The sequence below is a fragment of the Vanacampus margaritifer genome, chromosome 5 (genome assembly GCF_051991255.1).
Source record: "Vanacampus margaritifer isolate UIUO_Vmar chromosome 5, RoL_Vmar_1.0, whole genome shotgun sequence".
In the NCBI taxonomy this organism is placed as follows: domain Eukaryota; kingdom Metazoa; phylum Chordata; class Actinopteri; order Syngnathiformes; family Syngnathidae; genus Vanacampus; species Vanacampus margaritifer.
The window spans coordinates 7,833,979-7,853,126 of NC_135436.1; the positions used below are offsets into that span (position 1 = coordinate 7,833,979).

Here is a 19,148-nt window from a genome sequence, read left to right on the forward strand (position 1 = left end):
TATATGTATGTATGTATGTATATATATATATATATAATTGCATGGCTTCATGAGTTAATGAACGCACCTTACTTGGAAAGCCTGTACTGGGGGAATTCCAGTCGCAACGCAGCTGACACATCAACGTCAAAATGTAGCAGTAATACATTTAATAATAATAATGCATATATTTGTGGAGACTGGGGTCAAGTTGTATTTTACAATTTTAAAAAATGTGCAGAAGTTCCTTGATGTTAAATTTTAGATAGCTCTTAATAGGAAAAGAAAAATGCACTGAGCTGTCACCAACGTCTTACAAATGTACCTGTGCCATCTAGTGGCAGAAAAATGACCTCAACACAAATCAATATCTCATTTGTTGTTTACAGTACAGTAAATCTTTTTAATTTTAAGTCAGTTTTATGAATTATTAAGAAATTACTGTATCAATGACTAAAAGATGCAGCCATATTTCTATTAGTTTAACATTTTCCCCCACTTTTATGTTAACAAGAGTATGATTTTTTTTTTATTGTACATTTAAAACAGATATAAAATTTGTGATTAATCGTGAGTTAACTATTGAAGTTATGCGATTATTTACGATTAAAAATTGTAATTGCCTGGCACCCCTAGTTTGGATATTTCTGCTTGAAGGAAAGTAACACCACAACATGATATTGCCACTACCATGTTTCACAGTGTGATGAGCAATGTCAGTTTTCCACCACACATAGGGCTTTAATCAACCGTGTTCTCATGTGACAAAGCATTTTCTTCCACGGTTGAGATATCTTCTACATGACAAATGATTTGTGTGAATTGCACGACTATATAGTTTTCCCGTGGACAGATTCTGCCACCTAAGCTGTGAATTTCTGCAGCTCCCCCAGACCAGGACCTCTTGGCTGCCAGTATTCTCCTTGTTCGGTCTATCTTGGTAGATTGGGATTGAACAGTGCTCCTTGAGATGTGCTTAAGTTTTTTCTTTTTAAATAATCTAAGGATGCGTTATACTTCTCAACAACTTTATCCCCGATCCGTCTGGTGAATTCCTTGAATTTCGTGATGCTGATGTTGACCAGCCAGTGTTCTCTGACAAACCGCTGAGACCTCCACCGAACAAGTGTATTTGTAATGATAGTAAATTGCACACAACTCGATTTACTAATTGGTGGCTTCTGAAGGCAATTGATAACAATGGATTTGTAATGGGTCTGGCTGGCTTTAGGACTCAGGGGCAGACACTGACATCAAAGTAACAAACAAACTTTATGAACCAAAGTGACAAACAAAACAAAGTAGCAGAAACAAAACAAAACAAATGGCCAAGCGTGGAAGCAACAGTGTAGAGGCTAAAATAGAAGAACAAAGGAGAAAACAGTCCAAACATAAAGCACTGGGAGAACCCAGGAAAAATATTCTACAAAATAGCAGAGTAACGTACAGAAAGTAGAGCAAAATCAAAGATCAACCCAGGAAATTAACAAACACTCGAAACATGGGACTAAGAAAAAACTTGGAATAATTTCAGGCACAGTGGTCAACCAGTGGAAGTCAGACCAGAGGGTGATTGCTGATGGAAAGCCCAGCACGCCTGACCACACCCAGCCCTGGAAAGTGAAAACAAAAACAAAGAACAGAGGAAAACATACGGAACAGAACTGTGATGATTTCAAAATAAAAGGGAATCAAAAAAATAATGCTCAACAGGATTGTATTTAGGGTTAGCAGAGTAATGGGGGGTGAATACAAATGCACACAACACTTCAGATTTATAGTCATTTCAAATTTTGAATCCTGTATATAATTTTTGTTTCACTTCACAATTATGTGCCACATTTGGTTGGGTTGACGGCATATTAGGGTCACGTATAAATAAGTATTTTGTCCCATTAACCACCAACGAATCCTCACATTAGTTTATAGCTACGCTACGTTTCTGAGGTTTGTTTTCTCGCAAATTTGCCATTTTATAAAGTTGAAAATTTGCGGGTTTTTCTCGAAGTATTACCCCTACTCTGAAATATATATATATTTATACGTGGCCCTAATATGCCGTTGTAGGTTTATCACATGAAATCCTAAAAACTACTTTATATAGTAGATAAGCAATATTATCAATATTACATTGCCACATAATTGTTTTCATTCTGTTATGGAGCTCAGCAGGGGTGTCACTAGGTTACATGGAGAGGGGTCACAATACTGGAAAAGATCAAAGTCACCAATATATTTGAAGTGTTATTTCAGTCTATTTTTCAATACGGTACATAAACACAGGAAGTATGTTTTACAAATTTAACCACAAAATAATCACACACTATATGCCGTGTAAGTAAAAACTGTATGCAAAAAAAGGTCACTGTTGTAGTCATAGAGCAAAGTCTATCTATTTTCAATTGACAACAAATTACATATAAAAGTTTCCTTTTGAAGAGTTAACGAGGTAATCAAAATATAATTAACAGCTGCAGGTTAAAAACAATGCTTTTCCCCATGCATATGATTGAAGTCTTTCAACAACAACAAAATTCCAACTTGTTTTTCTTGCACTGTAAGGGTGTGTTTTTATTAATTGTAGTAATTTTTCAAATTTAAAAGTTTATGTTTATACTGTCTTTAAATCTTCGGGGGGTTGGCTTTTACATATTCTGCATTTACTTATGTCAAATTGAGTTAATATACCTTGTGTATGAAACATACCATATAGCTGCCATAACGAAGTGTTAAATATCTCCATTTGTGTTCATTACTCACCTTTTTTTTTTTTTAAGTAAAATAGGTCTTTAATGATGCACCTTGGCTCACATGTTTCATATACATACAGTAATATTAAATCCATATAGAGTTTTATGTGATTTCTGGACTGTCTGCATCACTTTTTTTTTCTGTGAGCTGAACTCCTTTAGACTCTATTGCCAGTCGATGCCACCGTTCCCTTGTTGCGCTCTCTACTCATCCGTCCCGTTTCCTACAATTTGTGTGGAGATATGGAGGGGACTTTTTGCTTGTAACTGGGCCGGGGCCGCAGCTAACTAATTGTTGCTACCAGCAGTGATGAAGACTACGTTCTTGAAAAACTTTCTTATATCTGTGGTTCTTTACATTCTTTTCCTCGGCCCTGTCTGCTAGCAAGGCATTCTTTAAATTTACAATACGCCTAGAAAGTAGATGCTAATAGCAACAGGTGCAGGTGTAAGCATGGTCAGTTTTCAAGTTTTTTCCCCCCAAGACTTGCATGGTCCTATAGAAAACATGAAATGGATTAGCATTCAAGTGGAACAGATAGGAATTTGTTTTGTTTTTTTGTTTTTTTACGCAATCAAATCCTTAAGGGCTCAGCCTCGATAAAATAGGTAACGACGCCACTGGAGCTCAGTAATAATTGATGGAAAAAGGCATCACTTTTTACTGTTTAGAATTGAATGATATTTATATACACCTTGTGCACATGTAAATCTGTTATGCTTTCCGCAGTAATTAAAAAAAATATTTTATAAATGTTTTGTGTCATTTTTATTGTTCAGGGTTGCAAAGGGATGGAAAATTCACAGTAAGTTCCTGTTAAAGGAGAAGTCAACCCAACAAATTTCTTTACAATAATATTTTGTCGGGAAATGGATGGATGGGGAGAAAATGAAAGTGACATCACTGTCGCTCAGGTAATGACAGCTCAGCTTCAGAAAACAGGTGAGTCGTGATTGGTTGGTAGCTGAGCCCTGAGCAACTCTGCTGTCATTCTCAATTGACAGGAAGTACGATACGATACGATACGATATACTTTTATTTTCCCCGTGGGGAACTTTTTTTACTTTTTTTTTTTTATCCCAAGTTTACAGTAAGGAAAAAACAACAGAATAGAAAGAGATAAAATCAAAATTAAATAAGAAGTGCAGCAGTAGTTTACAGTAAGAAAAACAACAGAATAGAGAGAGATAATTAAAATAAATAATACACACACACTCCTATATATATATATTGCACCACTTAGTTAATGTCGGTTATTAAGTAATTTGATGGATGTCGGCAGGAATGAGTTCTTGTAGTGGTTCAGCCTGGTTCTGGGGGCCCTGAATCTTCTGCCGGAAGGCAGTAGCTGGTACTCATGATGCAGAATGTGAGTCGGGTCAGTAACAATTTTCTGTGCCAGTCTGGTGACGGACCGCTCATAAAGCATCTGTAGGGAAGGATGATTCCCGACCCCCATGATCTTCATGGCAGTCCGCACCAGACCGGCAATCTGTGACCTTGACTGCACAGTCAGGTTGCCGTACCAGGCCGCAATGCCGTATCTGATGATACTTTCCAATGCAGCCCGGTAGCAAAATGGTTGCCCCCGAGATGGATAAAAACTGGTGGATTTTGCTGCTTAATTCATATTCCACAAAGGCAATGTTAACCATGCGCTTGCAGGGGCTTCCTCTTGCATTCCAAAACATTAAGTCATGAGACTCAAGACTATAAATTGACAGTAGGCGTGAATTTCTGCTCCCTGGTTAAAAGCGTGTACCCCGCCCCATGCCCCCAATTGTCCCAAATCAGAAGTGATAGGCTCTTAAATAAACCACGCGGTACAAAACGGATGGATTCTAAACAGGAATCTTGGTCAAAATCAAGGTTATTTTAGTTAATGAAAACTAACGGAAAAACTCAAAAACAAAAACAATTTCGTAAATGTAATTTTGTGACAAGGAGCTCCCCTTGCCCATATGCAAGGGCATTAATGTGTGTGGGTGTGTGCCACCATAGTAAGCGCATCTCATTTGCTGCTACGTCCATAGGCGGGCCAGCAGGTTTGCGAGCTGCCCACACTGCGCAGCTCTCTCTCCGGCTGCCTTCTATTTTACCAGCCGCTCACTGGTTTGCAAGTCACGAACCCACAGACAAGTGGGACACCAAGTGTGTCTTGGGACTTACTTAGGGGAGACCCGCTGGATCATGGCAGCAAGAGAAGAGCTCTACAGTAAAGTCCTTCCTAGGAGACTCCGGCAGAACCGCTCGGGCTCTGCGAAACGCGGCTCCAACCTGGATGTGCTGCTGTCTATGGGCTTCCCGAGACCAAGGGCGTAAGTGTCCGGTGTGTTTTGGGATTGCATGTATGTCACAAGACGCACGGGGGGCTGATGTGGACATGGCCGATGTGTAGGCTGACGAACCGGCGAAGTTCGAGTGCTTTGGACGGGTCACTCGCTTTCCCCTCTGCGCAGTTATCCGTTATATATATATATATATATATATATATATATATATATATATATATATATATATATATATATATATATATATAGTATTATAGATTACCATACCGACAACAGTTAATAACTTACAGTACGAACTTATTAACTTAAAAAAAAGAAGAAGAATTGTGCCAATGTGTAGAGCGAAACTAGATAAGCCGTATTTAATGCAACGTCAATCAAAATAAACACAATGTGGTGCTATACACAGTGTTTATATTCACTGACAGTTTAACAGGCACTGACGTTTAGAAATTTAAATTTTGTTGGTGTTTTCTAGCCAAGAAATATATTGTCATTTACCACATTCTCCATGCTGTACTGTTTTTACAAAACATCATATTATCATGTGGAGTTGTGCGGTGTGTAGTAAAGGCAAAGACAATTCTGTGTTTTAAAGTTAAAAGAAGAAGGGGGAGGGGGTCTTAAGAAATATTAGTCCCAAAAAAATGCTGGCCACAACATTTATAAATTGCTATGGCTCTTATCTAATCCAACACAAGAGATATATCACCACAAAGTTTATACTGTAATGGTCCGTTTTGAGTGACACCGTCTCAGAGAGGTATTCATATGCATTTATTATTGTGGTTGTAGTTTGAAATGCATTGCATAATATCTCTTGTAAGGTTACATTTAGCTTAACACCTTTATCCATCTTGATTGCTGTAATAGTTGGCAATAAATGACCACTACTTACTACAAAATGCCAAAAGTACTCACAATGAGAAAAGGTGTTTTTGTTGATTTCTGGTGAACGATTCTGACAATTTATTTCATCCAGTTTCTGGACGAGAGATGAGCAAACTTTAATGTGTAGCAAAGGTTAAAGCCCCTTCTAAAAAAGCTTTAGCATCGCTAGATGTCTGATTAAAACTACGACCGTTTGTCACCAAAATCATATGCACATGACTTCTCTTGTCCACTTCAACCTGTAAAAATACTAAACTGATCAGCACAGTATTTTCAATTTTGTGGAGGTGTTAATGGCCTTGCCTCATAGGAGCTCACATTTAATGTCAATAAAATCCAAAATAGTGTGTCAATCGCTTGTACGTTTTCACAGGTTGAAGGGAACGAACATGTGTAGGTCTGCGCATATGAATTTTGGTGACGACTGCTCACAGTTTTCAGACACTTGGCGACGACTGGATGCGGAAAAGCAAGCCAGGAAACAATAGTAATGCTGCTGTCCTAAACAAGCAGTCACTGTCCATAAATAGTGTCTGCTACAAGTTGTGCTGAAAATTGTCACCCAAAAAATAAATAAATAACTACTGAGTTTTTCAAGGGGGTTGAATTTTAATGCCGACATCATTTTCACAAATATAGCGACTTATTACATACATGCCAATATTGAGCCCATTCAAAGGTCTCTTTAAGATTCTAACATACATGTCTATCTATCATTAGCCAGTGTAGCTATTCCTGGCGTTTCATGGCAAAATGAACATGAGATTGTGAGTCAGTGGTGTGAAAAATGACTGTGAGTCTGTAAACATCAGTGACGGAATGACTTTTCAGCAGTTGTCCAATCTGTCTAGTAATCACTCACCCTATGACTCTTAAAGCTCAGACAGACGACAGGCCATTGACTTTAAAATGATCCGGATTATTTGTCTATACAATCTTTAACCTTGTGTGTGTAGTTGCACAGGTTGATGGAAGAGTTCAACAGAATTCAAGCGTATGATCCAGTTGGGAGATTTGCTGACGCCTTGCTTTAAATGTGAATAGGTACCACAAATTTTCTTGTCAATTATGGTTAAATTCCTAATTTGATGATTTCAAGGGCATTCAATTATTACATGTTAAAAACAAAATGTGAAGTCTAATTAATTATTTTTTGTCACTACAATATCATTATTGGGACTCAATGTCATGACTTTTCTGATCATTTAAAAAAAAAAATGTCAGTAAATAAGTTTGGTCATGAACAATAGTTTTCATAATTTAACTTCTAATGTTAAATATTAAAAATGTCAGTCATTTACATTCCCTTTACATATGGTACCTACACTGAAAGATTCATACCATAGGCCTTAAGTTTTTATGGGCAGACCATGTTCACGACTGGTGAGGCAAGTGAGGCACTGACACCTCTCGTGTATAAAAACATGAACCCAAATTAGTCTATATTTCAATTTTGACCTTAATTGGAACATGTCCCAATCAAGGTCAAAATAAAATGGTTTAATATTCGGTTTCCAAGCTTTTAATTATGCTTTAATCAATACCACACTGTTTAACAATTTGATAGCAAGAAACACAAAAGAATTTTTAATATAAGGTCAACCTCATTGGTGTTCAAGTCTTTCATGAGTTTTAGCCAAGCAAGTCACAAGACCTAAAATTGGCGACTCAAGTCATGTGACTTGAATCCCCCCACATCTGCCACCTATAAACAGAGGTGGCAGATCCAGGTCCAGAAAGTAAAAACCCTGCCACAGTTTGGCTTTAGCCCCTGATACTAGCTAGCTAGCTAGCTCCGGTAAACAAACACCATGGGTGCTAGCTAGGGAGCTAACTAGCTAGCACCTGGGGCTAAAGCCAAACTTTGGCAGTATTTTTACTTTCTGGTCCTGGATTTTCCACCTCTGCCTATAAAGAACAACAAGAGTGAACATGTTTCATAACAAATAGTTGCCATTGCATAATGGTCTATTATATGAGCGTAAAAAAACAAACATTACATGGTTGTCATACAACAGGACAGTAGAGTGAGTATTGAGTGTTTCACTTTTTGTGTGCGTGTGTGTGTGTGTTTTGTGTGTGCTTTTGTGTGTACAAAACAATTGCAATACAGCGTGCCACATTTGCTACATCAGGAAAAGATGGGTACAATCCATCTTTGAGTACTATCTGGAGTTGGTCATGAATTATTGAGTATTTCTCCTGTTTTCTTTAGTGCAATATCCTGAGCTTATTAAGGAGGCTTACATCTTCCTCATTATTGCATTTTGGGCTATTTCAAGATAACCAATCCGAGCAGTGTGATTTCCTTTGATGTTTGATGTTTTTATTTTCATTGCACAAAAAGACAAGCATAGATAATAGTAGTATGATGTATCCTTCCTGAAACTGGATGATTATGCATGTAGTCTGGATATAATGTTGCACTTACTGTACTTCCAGTTACTGAAGCATGGTGCTCATGTCGTAGTTCATCGGATGCCCCATGTGGAAGCAGAGAATCAGACAACCTTATCAGATTATGGGGGCGTTTTACTGTGTGAGCATGAAATTCAAGGATGAGTAATTGCTGGGTTGGCATTGCAAATTAACTGCTTTTTTTCCTCACACAGGAGTTTAATTTTTCCTTAAGAATCGTTTTTGAAACGGGCTTTTTATGGCCACTCCTAGTTTAAGTTTATTGTTACACTAAACACTAAACATTAAACAAAGAGAATAAAGCCTTGTCTACTTAAAACAACCACATAGCTTTGCCTTAGCTAAGTCCATTTAGCATAATGCTAACGTACAATCCAAGACGCCATAGTTGGTTTAACGCATGAGATGGTCTCGTGGTGTTATAACCCTTCAAGCAATGGCTGTTTGAACACAGACAGCGCAGCTACGTCTGTAGGCAGTTAATATAGCAAAACTCACGGGCTTCTTTATCCTTCCCAAAAATAACTAATATAACTTTCTATGTACAGTATATGCGTTTGTCTGAATTATGCTGCCCACTAGTGGCCAAGGCATGCACGCCAAAAGGAGCAGTGACTCCAGTGAATGCAAATCCTGGTCATGTTTTAGTGGAGAAGAGACACTTTGTTAGTTGTGCTTAATTCGTCATACTCAAGTGGCTTTGCTACTAATCTGGTAAATATGCACATTGCAAAGCTAATTTACCGGGCAAAATGTATGAACATTAGCAATGGCTGGCTGGTTTGATTTTGAACTATTGAGCAAGTCTGGTTGCAGCTGCATGTTTTCAACTGGACAGATATGTAGCTACGGTTGCTGTGCTTGCAGTTAGTCGTAGCAGAAAGATGCTAGCAAATCATGTCAGCCTTCTGTAAGGTGAGGCACGACCAGTTCGCTGTAATTAGCGATTACTAGACCTACCAATAGCGATCCATCCATCCATTATCTGAACTGTTGATGTGACAGAACATATTTTTTGTAAATTATTGAAATTAATACTACCGGTAGGATGTTAAAATGAATGAAAATTTGAAAATCAAAAATGCTGTTTAGGTTATATTTTTATTTTATTTTATGAAAGACTAGCAACTGCTAGTCATATTTTATGAAAGACTAGCAACTGCTAGTCAACTGCTAGTCTTTCATAAAATAAAATAAAAATATAACCTAAACAGCATTTTTGATTTTCAAATTTTTATTTTATTTTATGAAAGACTAGCAGTTGACTAGCAGTTGCTAGTCTTTCATAAAATAAAATAAAAATATAACCTAAACAGCATTTTTGTGTATGGACAGTATGGACATATAATCCAAAGTGTAATGTTTATGTATCTATGGATCATACACTCAGTCTGTGTTCATGTCAAGTAATTCCAAATAAGACCTAAATACAAAGTTGTCTCAAACTACTGAATGAGAGCAAAGACGGTTTTAAAGTGCTAGCATTAAGCTCTACATATCTTTATCGTTATGTCCTCCAGCCAAAATGTTCTAAACCGAAGTTTTACAATTTTGGTTAGCTTCTTTCTAGAAAAGATGAACATCCTACTGTCACTAGTTACTTACTGGTTACTGTTGAAGAAAATAATATTTTCTTCCGCGTGTTTGTTTTCTTTCGGGTAGTGAGAATGTTGGTTATCTGAATACAGGCTGGAGATCGGTGAACAGTTCCTTCGAAGGTTTTATTTCTACAGAATATTCCGGGCACAAGCAAGCTCCCAGCAATGGTGGCAGCCTCTCGCAAGTGCGAAGTTACAGTGGACTCACAACATTCTTATACTATCTTGAAGGGGCGGTACCACAAAGCCCCCACCAATGAGATAAGACTTTAAAAACATCATTGATTACAGACACTTCAACCACAGACAATGGCCCATTGTTGTGGAAATAGATTAGGTCCCAGTCATGACGATAAGACTTTAAAAACATCATTGATTACAGACACTTGGCAGAAATTGCGACATCACTCACAAAGAAACATGCACAGATAAAAGTTCTACTGAGGAAATAAATAAATTAAAACAGTTATGACTAAATCTGGGCAGAAGACCCTCTTCATTACTTACAGCTGCACATAAATTAATCTGTGTGAACACATTGGATGTTTCCATTTGGAGTTTGTAAATAGGGCATGACTGAGTTAAAAGGATCAGGAACCAAAGAAGATTTGATGTAGTGTTTAATCTCCTGCCCAATTTGATGTGGGCTGTGTGTGCGTGCGTGCGTGTGTGCGTGCGTGTGTGTGTGTGTGTGTGTGTGTGTGTGCGTGTGTGTGTGTGTGTGTGCGTGTGTATGTGTGTGTGTGTGTGTGTGTGTGTGGTCATTCACATATTTATGTGTGTCTGTACAGTGTACACGATAATACATGTGGCACTTGATAGCATGTTGACTTTTTTAGTGATTAGAGTTTAGTGATGACGGGGCCATCTGTGGCTTTTAGTACCTTAGCCAATACAGTAACTGGACTGGTTTCAAAAGCCCGCAGCTCCTGCTGCCTCCCCATACGTATTCACCCATCCAAAGGTACCTCGAACAGGGAGATTGTCATGTGACAAATAGTACCTACATAGAGTATGATTTCGGTTACTAAATATGTCTAATAACAATCGTTTGTGATGTCTATGTTGAGATCTTAAATTTTAACAATATGTTCATGTATGTGCCGCGAGATTTGTGGCTAGTGAAGCACTTACTCCAACAGTTTGATTTAAAAAATACAGTATATGAACCCAAAAGAGTATCTTAGTATTGTAGGTTTTAAGTGTTTTGATCTCAGGGAACTTTTTATTCCGATTTTTAGTTAACTTTATAAGAGATGCTGCTGACCCGAGGAACATCTCAATTTTGTTTTCATTTTCATCTTTTGGTTTTGTTGGAAAGTATACATGAAAGTTGAACATTTCAGTTATTTTAACATTTTGGCAAAATGTATTTATTGTTGAAAACTATGGGGAGCTATGATATTTACTGTTATGTTTTGGTTTTCTGCTGTTTCCGATTTCTCCCTTGCAGTTGCTAGGGAAACAGCTGGAGGGCGGATACAACAGAGAGGCGTGTCGGGTTATTGCTTCGCGACGCTACTCACTATACCTGACGTTTACGATACTGCTACCTTTCTAGCGGCAATCTTTCTTGGTGTTGTGGACACCACTAGTAATTAGACTAGTAGCGTTTTTCTTTAGCCAATTTTGTGTGCTACACTCCTCTTTTATCTCCTTTTATCTGCCCTCTGGCGTGATTTTTGTGTTTTATTGTTTTTGCCCACGGCGTACACCGTATGGTCGTCGTCGCCTTTTGTTTAAGCAACCTTTTGTCCACCTTTTTGTTGTTCCATTAAAATTGAGTGACTTTCGCCCTTTTCTTTCGGGGTCCAACAAACACAACCCATATGTGACATTCACTTGTAAATTAGGTTTTCATTTAGTTTTCAAGACATACTGTTGACCCTGGGAGCTCCCTGAATTTTTTGTTCAAATTTTAAAGCAAAGATGACGATTGTCTAAGATTTAAAAAGAAAAAAAATCGTCATTTTACAAATCTGAAAAGTTGTTTAATAAACATATGCTTTAAGACATTCAAACGAAGTTAAGAGTTGGAGTTTGTAATTTAAAAATTGTTGGCGGCAATATTTTCTCCCTTTCACTGAAATTGAATATCGGCTCCAAATATCGGTTATCGGTCTCCTTGACTAGTAATAATCGGTATTGGTATTGGTCTGTCTCTACCAAAAACTAACGATAAAGAATCTTCTAATGTTGCAATCATTTCTATTTCTGGTTGTGTTCTCTTCAGACGATAGTCCCCTTCTGTATTGGAAGTTCATCCTCACAAGATTTATGGATGTCACGTTACACATGGTAATGGTCCAAACTCTTTTCCTCAATCATTTTTGGACTAGACTTGACACTTTTTATGCCACACAAAATTTGACTTCTGCATTAGTGAACGCAGCAATCGCACAATGGATGACACACTGGAGCAGTGAGCGAGTTTTTCCAGCAGTGGGCGAGCCATTAGGGAAGCGAGGCTGCTTCCTCTGACGGCCGCTTGGTCAAGAAGGCCAATGAGACATGCAAGACTCATACAAGCAACAACCTTGCTCATTTCTTGAAAATACGCATTTTGTAATCCCTTTTGCCTGTCGGTGTCAGTGACTAACCGTTTTTTTTTTAAGGAAGAATCAAAGCACATGTAGAAAAACATTGTAAGGGCTTTATTTTTCATGAATGGCATGTAGGCAGGTTAGACCCAGTGTTGGTAATTTCGCTGATTTGGCTATTCTCATTCCCCTGTGCTGTGAAATGGGCAATTGGAGACCCCTCCCCATCCTCAGTCATTTGCTGTCTTCATCTTACACAACTTCATCAAAAGATTTTGACATTTTCGACTGCCCACCTGGTTAAAAATGCGCTTACTGGTATTTATTTTGTTCGATGAGTCAGTCCCAGAAGTATTGATGAAGCTGTTGTGTTTACGTTTCACATAAGTAGGTTATGGCCCTAGACTGATAAAAACATTGCCAAAATCAGCCCAGATGACAATAATATTTTTTTCACCTACAAAGTGCAACGTTGTAGGCATCTGGACAATTCATTAAATTACGCTTTATGCACATAATGCAGGGGAAGTTTTTTTTGTTTTTCATGCTCACAACCTGAAGTAGTACTGCAACAATGCAAGTTTGCTGTCACCCTCTTCTTAGTCATGTCTTGCAAGCATGAACATTCATTTTGATTGCTGTTGTTGATCATTTTAATATGCAAAATCTACCCGTGGTTGCTGATTTCGTGCATTTTTGTATTCCAAACCAATTTTTTTTTATTAATAATGTGATAATTTTAGTACTGCAATTATGATTTGTTCCATTAATTTTGTTTTTGCCTTCATCTTGACTAATTTTTAAGTAGAACTCAGCATCAACAATATAGTTTGTAGAATATCTTAATTTTGGAATTAACTTTAATTATGAGTTAATTTGTGTGAGTTTATTTTAGTGCCAGCCATATTGCACATGTGTATGTGTTTGTTTAGTTTGTAAATAGGAAATGTGAGGATGAATTTAACAGTGCAGCTGGAGGGACATTTCCGCAAGTGGGTGGTGTGTGTATGTGTATGCACGTGTGTGTTTCTGGGTGGGCACATTTTTGTTCTGTTAAGAATCTGGAGCGGTGATTATTTGTCTGTGTGTCCACTGCGTGTAATTGACGGTTATTTTCTATCATCTCTAGACTCCATTTGACTCTTAATGAAAAATGTATATTTTTCTTCCAAGGGTGTATTGTAAACCTTTTCAGCTGAAGTCCTTAATGAGGAAAATTGTTCCTCGAATTGACTGAAAATGCGCAAAACGGACATATGCCCGTTTCCATCTGTTCTTCTTTTGCAAATACTTGCTGTAGGATAAGAACCCCTTTTAAAATATATATTTTTTAAACCTCCAAAATTCTTTATCTTAAAACGCACTGATATTAATCAAGCAAGCATTTATTTATTTATTTAGGAAATTTTACATGACAGCTATGTGTTAAACGTGATAAGGTAAATAGTTTAGGATTTTCAAGATCTTGGGGGAGTGATTTTAGAAGTAAGATGAGCATTTTTAAAACGGTTGCATTAATGATTGTAAATCAGACTTGACACAGAGCAGAAAGTTCATGGAGGAAACATTTTTGCTTTTAAAATTGAATTATTTGTATTCGCCACATTATTATTGTTGCAATTTTAGTCGTAAATACTTTAGTTTTTATCTTTTCTTACCTAGAAAAGCTCTACAATAACAAATCTATTAGTAATAGTGGAAACTGTTTTTCTGACACGCTCCTTTCTCACTCTGTCAAACGCCACCGTTTTTTTGTTATTTATTATTGTTTTTAACTAGCCATGAGGCCCATCTCAAATCTCACCGTCAAATCTCATTTTCAGTATGTGCCGTAAGACACTGAAAAATGGATGGTGGTCCGCAAGTGGCCCCAGGCAGTAGTTTGGACACCCCTGATTTATTGCATTGCCATTTTTCAATGGATAAACTCAACCAAACATTTGTGAAAGGTGAATGTTTATTAAATGCAACCCAAACATTACAATTATTCACTTATCAAGATTTTGACATTTTTATCTAGGCAGAAAAATGGCCAGCAAAGAGATGTTACAGTATAATCAGTATTGCACTTTCTTGTATGTTACAGCTTAAAAGCTCTGGCGTCAACTGGAGGCCGGAGTGTTCAAGCAGCTTGTGACTGGTGAGTGCAAACGATGCTTGAGTATGCACTATTTGTTACGGAAACGTATTGCATTCACTTGGGGGGATTCCTGTTTTTCTGACAATTTTTTTTCGGGGAACTTTTTTTTGTGTATTTTTTTTTTTTATATTCAGTTTTTCTGAATATTTTTTCTGCCTTTTAAAAATATTGGGGGGGGGGGGGTATTTAGAAAAAAAACTGTAGGAAAAATTAATCAGAAAACAGAAAAAAAACAAATCAGAAAAACATGGGGACAAAATTATTATGAAAAAACAGGAAAAAAATTACTCAGCTGCTGATCAGTTCCCCCCCCCCACTATTTTGTACCCCTTTGTAGATATACAATTTAATAAACAAATAACGGAATTTGGTCATTTAGCCAATACTGAGATATTTTGAATATATATATATATATATATATTAGTGGTGTGAATTGCCTAGTACCTGGCGATTCGATTCATATCACGATTGATAGGTCACGATTCGATTCGATACCGATTAATCCTGATACAAATCTATAGATTGATTATTCCGATTTTTTTTTACTCAAATTTTGAAAATACTAATCAGTAAACTTGTACACTGTAAGATTTGTATGAAAATGTATTTATTTATCTGAAAATTCAGCCTTTATAACTGAGCCACTGCATTTAACAAACAGGTCTGCAGTCATGTTTGAACAGCACTGAAATAAAATATTAAGGCTTAATGTTCCATTAATATAACATTCTTCCATGCTTAATGTGTGAATCCTAACCCTAAGTAAGATGTTTTGCTGAATATTCCCATAAAAAAATGTATGTTTAAAAATCTATTTGACCGCATATTGAATCGATTCGAGAATTGCGCGCTGTAACATCGCGATATATTGCCGAATCAATTTTTTCTAACACCCATTTTATGATGATTTTGTGATGTGAAAAATAAGCAACATCTTTTTTTTGGATACTTGCCAAAATGTTCTCCATTCTTCTATAACATTTCATAAAAATGCTCTTGTAATTATTATTTCTCGCTAACAAACAAATGCCATTACAACATCAACCAGCTGGATATGTATCACTTGTACCTCAGGCTGTTCTCGCACGTGGATGACCCATTCATGGATGACCCTTTGCCCCGGGAGTTTGTCCTCTACCTGCGACCCAGTGGACCGCTCCAGAATCAGCTCTCCCATTTCTGGCAGCAGAGTCGAGTTAAATGTGGCAAAAACAAAGCCCACAACATTTTCCCTCACATCACGCTGTGCCAGTTCTTTATGGTGAGTAAGGGAATCATCCAACTACAACTCAAGGGCTTTCAATTAATAGGTAAAATTAAAACGATCTTAGTCATTTCTTTGTGTTTGATTTTTCTTTAGTGTGCAGACCACAAGGTAGAGGTTCTATGTGAGGCCCTCCAGGCTACCGTACAGCAGTGGCGGGGTCAATTTCCCAGCCCGCTCCCCCTCGAACTCTACACATCCTCTAACTTCATTGGTCTTTTCGTAGAGGAGCATGTGGCTGGTGTGCTCAAGCAGTTTGCGGCCGACTTTGGCACGGAGGCAGCCAGAAAAGCTGGTATGAACCATAACGTTGACGTGGATGGAGGCTTATCACCCACATGGTAATCGTGATGAACCATGAGCAGTTTGTGACAATGACTAATTTGGAGGTCCGTTGGCTTATCAAAGCACTCACTCAGTATGTCACTGTAATTTTCTAGTGCAAATGAGTCTAATGAGCAAGAATCGTTTGAGACAACTCTGTGAAAAATTTGATTTGAGTCAATGTGCGATACGGGCTAATTGTAGTCGAGTCATATGCTTCATGGTGAACAGACAGATTTGAGCATATCAAATGGATTGTCTCCCACAAATCTTATTGTGCTATGTAATATGTACTACAGTAGGGGCGGGAATCTGACTGTCTCACGATTCGATTAGAATTAGATTTTTGGGTATGCTATTTGATTCAGAATCAATTTTCGATTCAAAACGATTTTTGATTCAAAATGATGTAATTGACCATGATTTCTGCTTCATTTTATAGATGTGCAAAAAATTGTCATGAATCAGCATGACAAATGGAGACATTAAACTGTCTTTTTTACATTTAATAATTTTTGTATTGCAAGGAAAGTGCTTTTTTCCACAAAAACAATGCGTGGACTACAACTGCTACTCAATGTAGCTAGCTATAAATGTTATCGTTTTTACAGTATATTCTGCCTTCCTGAGCAAACTGACTACAGTTTAGCAGACAGCGAACACTCCCTCAAAAAGAGTCCAATGCTGGCATCCGTGTTCCGTTCTCACTGACCATACAGAGTGGACGATTAAAGCAGTGACTTGTTTAGCTTGTTTCCTGAACGTAGCTAGCTCGAGGCTTACCCACAATGGAAAGTGCCATTGACTCACTAATGCTAATGAGCGTGATACTCGCAGCACAAAAGAACGGCTTTTCATACAAAACGCTTCAGGAAGGTATACAGAGAAGCATCTTAACATTACTAACCGGCATATGCTCTTCCTACGCTGCAAAAAAACAACTTTTATTATTAGCATAACTTGTGACTTTTTCCATCTACTCTCTAATGTGGCTACAACTTAACAGTGTATCAGAACGCGCGGAACCACACTGTCCCTAAGTGGCCAAATTGTGTTCCCAATAAAGGCATACACAAACAAGGGCAAAACAGTATAAAATAATTTCAATAAAATCGATTTAGGGACATTTAAAATCGATTCTGAATCATACCAAATTAGAATTGCGCTTCTTATGAGAATAAATTTTTTGGCACACCCCTAATATCTACAGTGATGCACAACACCAAAATTGTTTCCTTGTCTTAACTTTTACACAATCTGTTGGCAGGTTAAAATGAGTTTTATTTTTATATTACATTAGGTTGATTAAAACTCTCCTGTTTTATGTAGAGGTCCACGTGGAGCCTCATAAGAAACAACTCCACGTAACGCTGGCCTACAACTTCCCCACCAATCACCTCGCTTCACTGGAAAAACTGGCCAAGGGCATCGAGGTGAAGCTCGGCTGTGATTGGCTGGCAGTTCTTTTCTCCCGGGACATTCGTTTTGCAAACCATGAGGTAATACTTCTGTCTTATTGATCACTTGACATTGCTGTTCTGTGTGGTAACTGAAATCAGAAGAAGAACATCTGTTCTTCGTTTTTGATAGGCTGCATTCTAGAAACTGGACAAAATTAGTATTCTTTAATTTCCTGTGGGAAAAGTCATTTCTCAATATCAAGAACACAGGATATGGTCTTCATGTCAGTGAATTTGTTATAAATTTATAGTTATAGTTAAAGGGGAAGTCAAACTTTAACATTTCTTGACAATAATAAATTATAAGTGACCTCACTAATCTAAACATGACATTCTGGTTAATATTACACTGCAAAAAAGTAAAAATCTTAAGATATAATTTCTTAAATGTACACTGAAAAAAACAACTTATAAGATTTACTATCACTATCACAGTTGCTGGGCTCAGGCAATGACCAATCACACCTCACCTGTTTTCTGAAGCTGAGTTGTGATTGGTTGTTACCTGAGACCTGAGTAACTGTGATGTCATTATTGATCAAAACTGCTGAATTTTGCTGCTTAACTCGTATTCCACTAACGCAATATTAATGTATAATTTATACTAGTGGGGCTGCATAGAATATATTATTGTCAGGAAAAATTTGGGGGTTGACTTTCGCTTTAAGTTAAACGTGATTCCTGTCGTATTAGCCATTTTGATAGCAGCACGAAATGCATCTTGGGAAAAAGCGGTTCAGATAATGGATGGATGGATATTTTTCCATCCACGTTTTTATAAGTCACCAAGCGATGAATCGTTGCTTTAAGCTGACAGACGTGAATCCGTGCGTACTTTCAGTTGACAGGGCCGCGACTGATGACCTTTCACGAGACCATAAGGACATAAGAATGGACAAGAATGCCAACTGAGAAACGGCTAAAAAATAAAAACTTTTAAAAATACAATTCAATTCATTCTGGGAGGGTGTTTGACATTTAAAGGGAGTTTCAATATATTTTCTGCTACAGTGGCCAAACATTTGCCATCATAAAACGCCATTTAACCCCCCCCCAGTTTATTGTCACAAGTACAATTTTTCAATTTGCCTTATCATCTCTGATATACTTATCAGCTACATATTGTCCCACTTGCAGACTCTACGAGTGATGTACCCTTACATGCCACAGAATGAAGATGAAGTCGAGTTGGTGGTGGGGGATTTTGTCTTCATGTCTCCAGTGGACCAGGGTAATGCCACGGAGGGCTGGGTTTACGGGACCTCCCTCACCAGCGGACTGTCAGGCCTGCTACCCGAAAATTATGTAGGCTTAGCTGACGAGTCCGACACCTGGGTCTTCCATGGGTGAGCGGGGCACACAAATTTCATTTCACTGCTATAGTATGATGTCACAATGTTTTACATGCCTAATGCTGTTACATGAAACTAGGACTGTGCCCAAAAATATTTTCTCATAAGAAACGCGATTCTCATTTAGTACAGTTCAGGAT

The 19,148-nt window shown here is 37.7% G+C and overlaps 1 protein-coding gene across 7 annotated transcripts in view; it reads left to right on the top strand.

Moving 5' to 3' along the window:
• The first annotated feature begins 4,785 nt into the window (after positions 1–4,785).
• ubash3bb (ubiquitin associated and SH3 domain containing Bb) overlaps positions 4,786–19,148 on the top strand; it is a 28,385-nt gene continuing 14,022 nt past the window's right edge. For 6 of the 7 annotated variants that reach the window (XR_013294257.1, XR_013294258.1, XR_013294255.1 and 3 more), the window contains exons 1-6: positions 4,786–5,048; positions 14,555–14,608; positions 15,683–15,869; positions 15,969–16,167; positions 17,526–17,695; positions 18,794–19,002. Coding sequence is in view for 3 of the 7 variants with exons in the window: in XM_077566839.1 (XP_077422965.1) it covers positions 4,921–5,048; positions 14,555–14,608; positions 15,683–15,869; positions 15,969–16,167; positions 17,526–17,695; positions 18,794–19,002 (947 nt within the window). In the remaining 4 variants the exon portion in view is untranslated. Of the gene's footprint in view, positions 5,049–14,338; positions 14,418–14,554; positions 14,609–15,682; positions 15,870–15,968; positions 16,168–17,525; positions 17,696–18,793; positions 19,003–19,148 lie in introns of those variants that run through there. The other variant, XM_077566841.1, reaches the window with a different exon arrangement.